The following is a 12,636-nucleotide window of genomic DNA, read 5'->3' on the forward strand; positions in this document are numbered from 1 at the left end:
GGCACCTCACCATGAGACTTTTTTTTTTTTTTTTTTTTTTTTTATACTTTGTCGCTGTCTCCCGCGTTTGTGAGGTAGTGCAAGGAAACAGACGAAAGAAATGGCCCCCCCCCCCCCCATACACATGTACATACACACGTCCACACACGCAAATATACATACCTACACAGCTTTCCATGGTTTACCCCAGACGCTTCACATGCCTTGATTCAATCCACTGACAGCACGTCAACCCCTGTATATCACATCGCTCCAATTCACTCTATTCCTTGCCCTCCTTTCACCCTCCTGCATGTTCAGGCCCCGATCACACAAAATCTTTTTCACTCCATCTTTCCACCTCCAATTTGGTCTCCCTCTTCTCCTCGTTCCCTCCACCTCCGACACATATATCCTCTTGGTCAATCTTTCCTCACTCATTCTCTCCATGTGCCCAAACCATTTCAAAACACCCTCTTCTGCTCTCTCAACCACGCTCTTTTTATTTCCACACATCTCTCTTACCCTTACGTTACTTACTCGATCAAACCACCTCACACCACACATTTTCCTCAAACATCTCATTTCCAGCACATACATACATTAAATAACCTTACCAACCAGTCAATAATACAGTCACCCCCTTTTTTAATAAATTCCACTGCAATACCATCCAAACCTGCTGCCTTGCCAGCTTTCGTCTTCCGCAAAGCTATTACTACCTCTTCTCTGTTTACCAAATCATTTTCCCTAACCCTCTCACTTTGTACACCACCTCGACCAAAACATCCTATATCTGCCACTCTATCATCAAACACATTCAACAAACCTTCAAAATACTCACTCCATCTCTTTCTCACATCACCACTACTTGTTATCACCTCCCTATTTGCGCCCTTCACTGAAGTTCCCATTTGTTCCCTTGTCTTATGCACTTTATTTACCTCCTTCCAGAACATCTTTTTATTCTTCCTAAAATTTAATGATACTCTCTCACCCCAACTCTCATTTGCCCTCTTTTTCACCTCTTGCACCTTTCTCTTCACCTCCTGTCTCTTTCTTTTATACATCTCCCACTCAATTGCATTTTTTCCCTGCAAAAATCGTCCAAATGCCTCTCTCTTCTCTTCTCTTCTATGAAATTTATTGTTCTTTTATTTCTTCCTCCCTTTCATTTGTCTTCCTCTCCCATATATCTACTCCTCTCTCTTTACTTCTACTCCAAACATAGCAAGATATATCTCTTTTACCGTTATTTCCAATATACACAGCAAATAAATAAATCAATCTTTAAAATAATCATTTCATCTTATACTAACTTGCTCCTTTGTCACTAATATTTTCTCAGAATTGTCTAATACATTCTCACTCTTTACATATAGCTCTCCTCTACTTCTATTGAAGTTCTTCCAAAATAGTTTTTATAAATTTCATGAGTAGAAAGGTCTGTTAAAAACTTTATACAGTACTCTTACAGTCACTGATAACATGATTCACATTCACAAGGCTGTATTGAGGAGGCACTTGAGCAATTCTAAATATCTTTCAGCATGTCCTATGGCTTAATGTTCTGTACCCTGGTGACAAAACAAAATTCTAGTCACACAGTTTCTAGATTTCCTCTGTGTACTCTCTAAACAATGTCTAAACACTTCATAGCGAAAATCTTCCCAAAGCTGTGTTGAAATATATGAATGAAGTCCATGGGATCTAAGTTTAAGATTCCATCTGGTGTAAACTTTATTCCTGGAACATACAGTTACCACATGTAATCACCACTCTCACCTCTCCAGAACATGTAATGGTCATATTTCCTTTCTTTCACGAGTACCATTTTACTTACCAAAGAATGCAGTTTAACTTTTTGCAGAACTAAGTTTTGTTAAATATTTTCATTATGGCTCAATAAAGCACACCCTGAAGTGTTATGTTTACTGATTACAGTACTTCAATTCCAAAGTTGTTCTTTTCCATGTAATTATCAAGGTAAAAAACAAGGAACTTTCATTAAATGTCCATATAATAAACCTACTAGCATAAATTAACACCTGAAAATACATGTTCGGCATACCAAGAAACTAACGAGTACTGATTTTTTCTCTGTGGAATACTGTACATCTTTCAAAATTACCCACAGATTAGTATAAAACAGTATCTAGACCTTAACATCACAAAAGTCTCCTGACAAAATCTAGTCACTTGAACCAAGTGATAATGACAATACAAATGATGGAAACAACAGACTTAACCAGATTACACTGGAAATACCAAAAAGATGCTATGCTAAACAAAGGACAAGGTACAGTTTAATGTAGCCAGATATCAATTTACTTCACACTGCCATTCAGTACTCCTGATGCATTAGTTCTTTTAAAATAAATCACCATGACAAGACAATAACTGTATAAGTAACCTATTCTGATAAGTAAATCTTTCATAATAAAAGAAAAACTACACAATTTACGAAAGTGCCAGGTGAAAAACTTTTACATGGAAATGAATGAGCAATATGAAGTAATACTGTCTGGAGAATAATTTCAGGATATAATTTCAAAAAGAGGCTCCAAAAATAAAAAACATAAAAACATAGGCAATTTTCTTGTATTTAGTGTGTAAAAAAATTCTCAGAAACAGTGTGAATCTTGAAACCTTGAAACAGGAGACTAAAATTCTTGCCTCTAAAGGTTACTAGAGTCACCACAATACAGTTGCAGCTTGAAATAACTTTTACCCTAACAACCTGTAAATAAAGTAAACCCTTCATAAATTTCAACGGTACTAAATATAACATATCACATTCAAGTATTACAAATGAGAGGGTTTCGTTTTATAAAAAAAAAAAAAAAATCTTGAAATTTTTGCTATCATGATGTAGCAAAAAAAAAAAAAAAAAGGCAAATCAAATAAGTTGTGTAATTAGAACTAGAAGGTTATTATAATAATTGTTTCCATTAAGCATCAACTATATACTCATTTACCCTGTCTGAGAATCATTATAACATATTCATGTGTTGTTTTCATCCCATGGTGAAGTACTATGTAAGCCTATCTTCAACCTGACAATATTTTCACTCAGTTATAACCTTTTACTTATTACTTCCCATCTTGCTACTTTAGGTAACAAATGTTATCATTATTAGTTTTAAATATAGTTTCGTGGTGTTCCACAAGAATACATGGGTCATATAATTTTCTTTGTTATCAGCAAGCAACAAGGGAAGTAAAGAATAATGTGTGAGTATATTAATGAGGGACATCATGGTAATGGGTGTATAACAGCATAATTCTAAAGAGAATGGGTGAACTTATATAGAGAACTTACCTTTAAGATTACGATCTGGAGTCATAATGCAAAATGAGCAGATCTAAAGGAGAGTGGGCTTATGAATTTAGTGAATGAATGATGAAGCTAAATATGGATAGAATGAAAGACAAATCTGTATATGAAAAGAATACTAAGAAAGTGGCTAAAAGCACCTTTAAATATAATAAACGGTAGAACATGGAGTGGTCTTAGATGATGAAGAGAATGAACTAATGTGTGTGAGAAATGAGAGTGGATGACTGCAGATGAGTGGTAACAGTGTTTTTAAAAGTTTTACAGTAACTATACTACGTACAGTTGATAGTTTGAATACACTTTTCAAATGTGCTACAGTAAGAAAAACAACAACATTTACAGACTTACAATACTGATGAGTAAATCAAGCTGCAACTGCTAACAGTCAGATAAGTGTTTTCATCATTGCAGACAATTTTGTTTATGCAACTTACGACCTAATTTAGTATATGCAACTTACCACTTAATTTGGCTTATGAAACTTACCACTTACTGTATACCCTATTGCTGTTATACACTTAAACTAATACATATATTCCCACTTAAATTAACAGGGTCGTCTTAATAATACCAATACACATCAACAAGATTTTTCATTCACAGCCTGCAGCATCAATAAAATCGCTTTTAGTTCTAACATTTGAAATGGTGTACTTGATTGTTGTCATACAAATGCAAGCTTGAAAATATCATCATTCATTTAGAGCAATATTTGAGTGTCATTTTTCTTTACCTACATAGTCTCTCCAACAATTAACTGAAGAATTTCTTAATCTTTCTATAGTTAAGTTGTACAGATATGATTGTGGAATACAAAATCTTAAGAAAAATAATATTCAAACAGTTTGGGCCAAACTGTCAAAGGAATTTCACAAAGGTTAATTGTTAAGAAAGTAAAAACTAACTGAAGTGGGCAAAAAGCTGAGATCTTTTTATGGAAAACTAAAAACTAAGTAATCATTGATAGGATTTTTTAAAAGAAAATCCTACCTCCCAGAAAATAAAAATCCATTACAGAGAATGTAATACCACAAGAATGCCAGTGGTACTCAGCTAAAGTCACATTGATTACATTTTAATATCACCATATACTAATCATTTGCTTTCATATAAAATAGAGAAATCATCATTTAATCTTGCAAATAATAATGAAGCAATTTTTGTATTTCAAAGAAACAAGCTTTTTCAAATTGCTTCCATTTACTGAGGAACAGAAAACATTTTTTCATTAATCATAATTCCTTTAAACAGATGATCTGAAATAAAGGAAAAATATTCAAACACCAAAGCAACTTTAATACTTTAATGCCTTTAAAGATATCTAGGAGCAATGTTGACACCTAGCAGGTGATAAAAAGAAATACAGATCAAAGACATACTCTAAACCGTTAAGTCCCCAAACATTAATGCTTCAAAGATTTTACTTCTGAGGCACAACCTAAGCACCATTTGGGGTCCTTAAATCATCTTCATCACAGAATTATGAAGAAAAGAAACTGCTGACTATACAGTATCAGTGGTGTGCTGTATATAAATGAAATCTTTATATGATACCAGCACAGCACCTTACCCAGAACCCATAAGGCAAATATCCAGGTAAGTAATGGTACTGGTGAATCACACGCAACTCCTAAAGGTATTCATCTGAAGATCTTTTATAGTCACAGCAAAAGTTTGCAAAATTAATGCATTCTTTCTTTGCTAACCTCTTATAATTTCCTTTCACCCAAAGCCTACTCGGCTAAACACATCACTTTAAAGTCATTCTTTCTATGCAAAAATCTTTTCAGTGTTGAATCCAGTCACAAAGATCATAAAACTTCAACAAACTATTCAAACCTGATGAAATACACAATCTCTTCAATACAGTCTTGAGCTATTTCTTACATTTCTTTTTTTTCAGTCATACACCCATATTTCAAAGTCATACTGCTTTTGACTGATGCAGAAAACCCACTGCAAAATTTCTTTCTAATCCACTAAAATAGATATTACATAATCACTTTTCTTTCCGTATATGCTCCTCACTTTTAGGAAATTTCTCAGGATGAAAATCCTTATTGTGGATCAGCCGTTCCCTGAGTGAGGTGCGCATGTGAACAGCAAATGGCTCTTCAAGCTGACTGGCTGCTTCACCGGCTACACTATCCATAACTACACGGTTAACACCTGCACCTCGCATGCTGTGTCGCAGTGTGTCTGGTGGAAAAAAATCTAATAATAATAATCAATAATTCGGAGAAAGAGTGTGTGTGTGAGTTACATAGATATTCAGACCCAAGGTCCAAACAAGGTGGTAGAATAAAAGGACAAGGTGGAGAGAAAACAGACAGAAAAAATATCTTGCAAGATCAATAAACCTGAAGGAAATTTTTTATAGGAAAGTCATAAGGTAGAATGAACATAAATATGTCATGCATCCAATCACCAATGAAATGCATTCCTTCACTTTTTGTTGTAAAGACAACACTAAGGATAAACTTCGGCTCCAGCCTCTTAACTTATGTATACCTATATTCTGCCTTCTTGCCAAATATTTCCCGAAGTAATCAAATATTTGCCAACACTCTGTCCCTCAACCATTCTCTTAATGTGCAACTTTGGCGACAGGTGCAGGATGATGTCAACTCCCAAATCCTTCTCGCACACACATAATTCTAAGGCTTATTTCTGGCTAGATAATATTAATAATAATAATGATAATCCCGAGGCCTTCCATTACTTGGTCCTATTCCTTTTTACTTAATTCTTTTCTTGCTCAGGCTGAATTTCATCAACAAACTTAGATGTCTGTTTAGGTCTCATTGTATGATGATGCAGTCTTCATGACCTTTGCATCATATTCAGGAAGGAGTCCATACATTCAAGTAAATTATTCATGTAGATCAGGAAGAGTAATAGTCCTAGAACAAAATGCTGTGGCACTCTAATAGTCAACTCAACCCCACTGAATAAAACACCTCTGACATGCATCCTTTGTTTCCTTACAATGTGATGATAATCTCCCCATTTCTTCCGGGTGATCTAAAGTGTTAATCAATCCCCCAAGTGGTTCAGTGTCAAATGCTTTCTGACAGCCCAAATGCTTTCTGGCAGTCCAGACACATAATGCACCCAGCCTTCCCTTTTGTCTAAGAGAAAGCTCAATCTCTTTTAAAAATCCAAGGTTTGTTACAGGACCTCTTTCCCTTAAACTGTGTTCTCTCTGTTACATAATGTCTCCAAAGTAAAAAGTCATTAATTTGTGTCAGTCATGACAAAGACAGCTAGACCCTGACATTCTGTATGCATACTATGGGAACCCCAAGAGTGTGCACCTAGGTGTGATCCTTGTGTCTGTGTGTGCTAGCGCTGTAGCTGCTTGGCAATGGCAGCTGGAAAGCTGAAACTTTGCATGCATCCTGAGGGAAAGCCAAGGGTGTGGATCTGGGTACAATATGTTACATTTGTGAAACAACTTTGAAAATTGATACAAGTAAAAATAACATACTTCAGCCTGAGCAAAGACAGGTACTTTGCCTTGCAATAATGAAAATAAAAAAATATTTTTCTTAAACTTATTTGCTCTTTCTCACCTAAGACAGGGAGCATCAGCAAGAAAAGACTTACCCTTCCACGAAAAATTCTCTTTTGCCTCATTCCTCCGGTCTTACTTTTGGAAAGTAATTATATTATTTTTTTTCATTATACTTTGTCACTGTCTCCCGCGTTTGCGAGGTAGCGCAAGGGAACAGACGAAAGAAATGCCCCCCCCCCCATACACATGTATATACATACGTCCACACACGCAAATATACATACCTACAAAGCTTTCCATGGTTTACCCCAGACGCTTCACATGCCTTGATTCAATCCACTGACAGCACGTCAACCCCGGTATACCACATCGCTCCAATTCACTCTATTCCTTGCCCTCCTTTCACCCTCCTGCATGTTCAGGCCCCGATCACACAAAATCTTTTTCACTCCATCTTTCCACCTCCAATTTGGTCTCCCTCTTCTCCTCGTTCCCTCCACCTCCGACACATATATCCTCTTGGTCAATCTTTCCTCACTCATTCTCTCCATGTGCCCAAACCACTTCAAAACACCCTCTTCTGCTCTCTCAACCACGCTCTTTTTATTTCCACACATCTCTCTTACCCTTACGTTACTCACTCGATCAAACCACCTCACACCACACATTGTCCTCAAACATCTCATTTCCAGCACATCCATCCTCCTGCGCACAACTCTATCCATAGCCCACGCCTCGCAACCATACAACATTGTTGGAACCACTATTCCTTCAAACATACCCATTTTTGCTTTCCGAGATAATGTTCTCGACTTCCACACATTCTTCAAGGCCCCCAGAATTTTCGCCCCCTCCCCCACCCTATGATCCACTTCCGCTTCCATGGTTCCATCCGCTGCCAGATCCACTCCCAGATATCTAAAACACTTCACTTCCTCCAGTTTTTCTCCATTCAAACTCACCTCCCAATTGACTTGACCCTCAACCCTACTGTACCTAATAACCTTGCTCTTATTCACATTTACTCTTAACTTTCGTCTTCCACACACTTTACCAAACTCAGTCACCAGCTTCTGCAGTTTCTCACATGAATCAGCCACCAGCACTGTATCATCAGCGAACAACAACTGACTCACTTCCCAAGCTCTCTCATCCACAACAGACTTCATACTTGCCCCTCTTTCCAAAACTCTTGCATTTACCTCCCTAACAACCCCATCCATAAACAAATTAAACAACCATGGAGACATCACACACCCCTGCTGCAAACCTACATTCACTGAGAACCAATCACTTTCCTCTCTTCCTACACGTACACATGCCTTACAACCTCAATAAAAACTTTTCACTGCTTCTAACAACTTTCCTCCCACACCATATATTCTTAATACCTTCCACAGAGCATCTCTATCAACTCTATCATATGCCTTCTCCAGATCCATAAATGCTACATACAAATCCATTTGCTTTTCTAAGTATTTCTCACATACATTCTTCAAAGCAAACACCTGATCCACACATCCTCTACCACTTCTGAAACCACACTGCTCTTCCCCAATCTGATGCTCTGTACATGCCTTCACCCTCTCAATCAATACCCTCCCATATAATTTACCAGGAATACTCAACAAACTTATACCTCTGTAATTTGAGCACTCACTCTTATCCCCTTTGCCTTTGTACAATGGCACTATGCACACATTCCGCCAATCCTCAGGCACCTCACCATGAGTCATACATACATTAAATAACCTTACCAACCAGTCAACAATACAGTCACCCCCTTTTTTAATAAATTCCACTGCAATACCATCCAAACCTGCTGCCTTGCCGGCTTTCATCTTCCGCAAAGCTTTCACTACCTCTTCTCTGTTTACCAAATCATTTTCCCTAACCCTCTCACTTTGCACACCACCTCGACCAAAACACCCTATATCTGCCACTCTATCATCAAACACATTCAACAAACCTTCAAAATACTCACTCCATCTCCTTCTCACATCACCACTACTTGTTATCACCTCCCCATTTGCGCCCTTCACTGAAGTTCCCATTTGCTCCCTTGTCTTACGCACTTTATTTACCTCCTTCCAGAACATCTTTTTATTCTCCCTAAAATTTGATGATACTCTCTCACCCCAACTCTCATTTGCCCTTTTTTTCACCTCTTGCACCTTTCTCTTGACCTCCTGTCTCTTTCTTTTATACATCTCCCACTCAATTGCATTTTTTCCCTGCAAAAATCGTCCAAATGCCTCTCTCTTCTCTTTCACTAATACTCTTACTTCTTCATCCCACCACTCACTACCCTTTCTAATCAACCCACCTCCCACTCTTCTCATGCCACAAGCATCTTTTGCGCAATCCATCGCTGATTCCCTAAATACATCCCATTCCTCCCCCACTCCCCTTACTTCCATTGTTCTCACCTTTTTCCATTCTGTACTCAGTCTCTCCTGGTACTTCCTCACACAGGTCTCCTTCCCAAGCTCACACTCCTGCCCATCCACCATATTCCTTGAGCTAACAGTAACAATCCAGTAATTATAATAATAACAATCGTATCAATACTGATAATAATAGTTATAATTACCACCACAAGTGCGCAGGGGGGAGGGGGTTGTCATTTCATGTGTGTCGGGGTGGCGACGGGAATGAATAAGGGCAGCAAGTATGAATTATGTACATGCGTACATATGAATATGTCTGTATGTATTTATATGTATACATTAAAATGTATAGATATGTATATGTGCGTGTGTGAACGTGTATGTAAATACATTTGTATGTGGGTGGGTTGGGCCATTCTTTCATCTGTTTCCTTGCACTACTTCACTAACCCGGGAGACAGCAACAAAGTATAATAAATAAATAAATAAATAATTACAACTAAACCATAAGATGATGGAAAGCTTATATAGGCATAAAGTCCAAGAGCAAGTAAGAAAACTAATAGCATATGCATATGACAAAGGTGTGCAGAGTGGAAATTCATGTGATGTGGAACATCAAGTACAGGAAAATTACTTAATCATCCTGGCTGACCAATGCTAAATCAATGAACTGGCTACTAAAGGCATCCTTTGTGACTTGTCTTGTGCAAAAAATATTTCATGGTGAAGAAATTGGTCCATGCTCCATCCAAACAATCAAAACATTTATTGAAAGTTAAGAAAATACAGAGCTTTTAGTAATATCTCTTACATATCCTACTTGGGTACCTGAATAATTTCTTAAGTAATATGAATTTCAGATAGCAAATGCAAACATCTCTTATGGCTTTTACATAAAATTGCTGTAGTGATTCATGATATTCTAACTGTCTGTGCAGGACTTGACTGGTAAATGGGCAATTACTCCTTGTCTACACACTCCCCAAGCCCACTCTTTCATTCTACTCCATAATTTCAATGAAGGCTTGGCATTCAGTGAAAAAATTAAAAACTATTTGAGAAAGATCAAATTCTGTGGAATATCAGAAACACAAACCTTGTACAACTTGCTGAACAGAGCCATGGGGCTTGTGCTGTGAAGCTAGTTTGCGACGTTTCATAGGCATACCACACAAGTAAGCATCACTTAAACTTGTGTCTGGTACCCCTCGACGCTGTCGCTCCACATCCCTCGTTATTACAGGAAGCCAGTCCTGCAAAATTATTTTACAACATCCTGTTATTTCTGAAGATAAAAGGTTAGTCAGCTCTGTTACAAATGCTTCCATTGCTGAAATACAGGAGTCAAAAGCAGTTTTTACCTTTTACCTCCTACCTCTGTAGTTTCATTACCTAAATAAAAAAACCCATAGCACATTACCTTACAGTAAGCCTACAATCTTAAAAAAAATCTCTCTGAGTTCTCCCTTCACTTTTCTTTCATGACTATCTATCTCTCACTTTTTTTTTTGTTAGCTGAGATGGTATGGACAGCTGATGCCCTAATCAAGGCCATCCAATTAATGCTATATATCATTACGTTTTTTATCATACATGATCGCCATTTCCCGCATCAGTGAGCTCGCGCCAGGAAACAGAGGAATAATGGCCCATCCACTCATACACACACACACATATATACATATATATATATATATATATATATATATATATATATATATATATATATATATATATATATATGATGTGAGAAGGAGATGGAATGAGTATTTTGAAGGTTTGTTGAATGTGTCTGATGACAGAGTGGCAGATATAGGGTGTTTTGGTCGAGGTGGTGTGCAAAGTGAGAGGGTTAGGGAAAATGATTTGGTAAACAGAGAAGAGGTAGTAAAAGCTTTGCGGAAGATGAAAGCCGGCAAGGCAGCAGGTTTGGATGGTATTGCAGTGGAATTTATTAAGAAAGGGGGTGACTGTATTGTTGACTGGTTGGTAAGGTTATTTAATGTATGTATGACTCATGGTGAGGTGCCTGAGGATTGGCGGAATGCGTGCATAGTGCCATTGTACAAAGGCAAAGGGGATAAGAGTGAGTGCTCAAATTACAGAGGTATAAGTTTGTTGAGTATTCCTGGTAAATTATATGGGAGGGTATTGATTGAGAGGGTGAAGGCATGTACAGAGCATCAGATTGGGGAAGAGCAGTGCGGTTTCAGAAGTGGTAGAGGATGTGTGGATCAGGTGTTTGCTTTGAAGAATGTATGTGAGAAATACTTAGAAAAGCAAATGGATTTGTATGTAGCATTTATGGATCTGGAGAAGGCATATGATAGAGTTGATAGAGATGCTCTGTGGAAGGTATTAAGAATATATGGTGTGGGAGGCAAGTTGTTAGAAGCAGTGAAAAGTTTTTATCGAGGATGTAAGGCATGTGTACGTGTAGGAAGAGAGGAAAGTGATTGGTTCTCAGTGAATGTAGGTTTGCGGCAGGGGTGTGTGATGTCTCCATGGTTGTTTAATTTGTTTATGGATGGGGTTGTAAAGGAGGTAAATGCAAGAGTCCTGGAAAGAGGGGCAAGTATGAAGTCTGTTGGGGATGAGAGAGCTTGGGAAGTGAGTCAATTGTTGTTCGCTGATGATACAGCGCTGGTGGCTGATTCATGTGAGAAACTGCAGAAGCTGGTGACTGAGTTTGGTAAAGTGTGTGGAAGAAGAAAGTTGAGAGTAAATGTGAATAAGAGCAAGGTTATTAGGTACAGTAGGGGTGAGGGTCAAGTCAATTGGGAGGTGAGTTTGAATGGAGAAAAACTGGAGGAAGTGAAGTGTTTTAGATATCTGGGAGTGGATCTGTCAGCGGATGGAACCATGGAAGCGGAAGTGGATCATAGGGTGGGGGAGGGGGCGAAAATTTTGGGAGCCTTGAAAAATGTGTGGAAGTCGAGAACATTATCTCGGAAAGCAAAAATGGGTATGTTTGAGGGAATAGTGGTTCCAACAATGCTGTATGGTTGCGAGGCGTGGGCTATGGATAGAGATGTGCGCAGGAGGATGGATGTGCTGGAAATGAGATGTTTGAGGACAATGTGTGGTGTGAGGTGGTTTGATCGAGTAAGTAACGTAAGGGTAAGAGAGATGTGTGGAAATAAAAAGAGCGTGGTCGAGAGAGCAGAAGAGGGTGTTTTGAAATGGTTTGGGCACATGGAGAGAATGAGTGAGGAGAGATTGACCAAGAGGATGTATGTGTCGGAGGTGGAGGGAACGAGGAGAAGAGGGAGACCAAATTGGAGGTGGAAAGATGGAGTGAAAAAGATTTTGTGTGATCGGGGCCTGAACATGCAGGAGGGTGAAAGGAGGGCAAGAAATAGAGTGAATTGGAGTCATGTGGTATACAGGGGTTGACGTGCTGTCAG

General features: G+C 38.2%; 1 protein-coding gene across 12 annotated transcripts in view; it reads right to left on the reverse strand.

The window, feature by feature from the left end:
* Positions 1–2,804: 2,804 nt before the first annotated feature.
* Positions 2,805–12,636, reverse strand: part of LOC139755383 (uncharacterized) — a 102,489-nt gene continuing 92,657 nt past the window's right edge. For all 12 annotated transcript variants that reach the window (XM_071673619.1, XM_071673622.1, XM_071673615.1 and 9 more), the window contains 2 exons: positions 10,326–10,482; positions 2,805–5,518 (listed from right to left, as the gene is read on the reverse strand). In XM_071673619.1, coding sequence (XP_071529720.1) covers positions 5,319–5,518; positions 10,326–10,482 — 357 coding nt within the window. In that variant the 3' untranslated portion in view covers positions 2,805–5,318. The remainder of the gene's footprint in view (positions 5,519–10,325; positions 10,483–12,636) is intronic.

The sequence above is a fragment of the Panulirus ornatus genome, chromosome 19, assembly GCF_036320965.1.
Source record: "Panulirus ornatus isolate Po-2019 chromosome 19, ASM3632096v1, whole genome shotgun sequence".
NCBI lineage: Eukaryota > Metazoa > Arthropoda > Malacostraca > Decapoda > Palinuridae > Panulirus > Panulirus ornatus.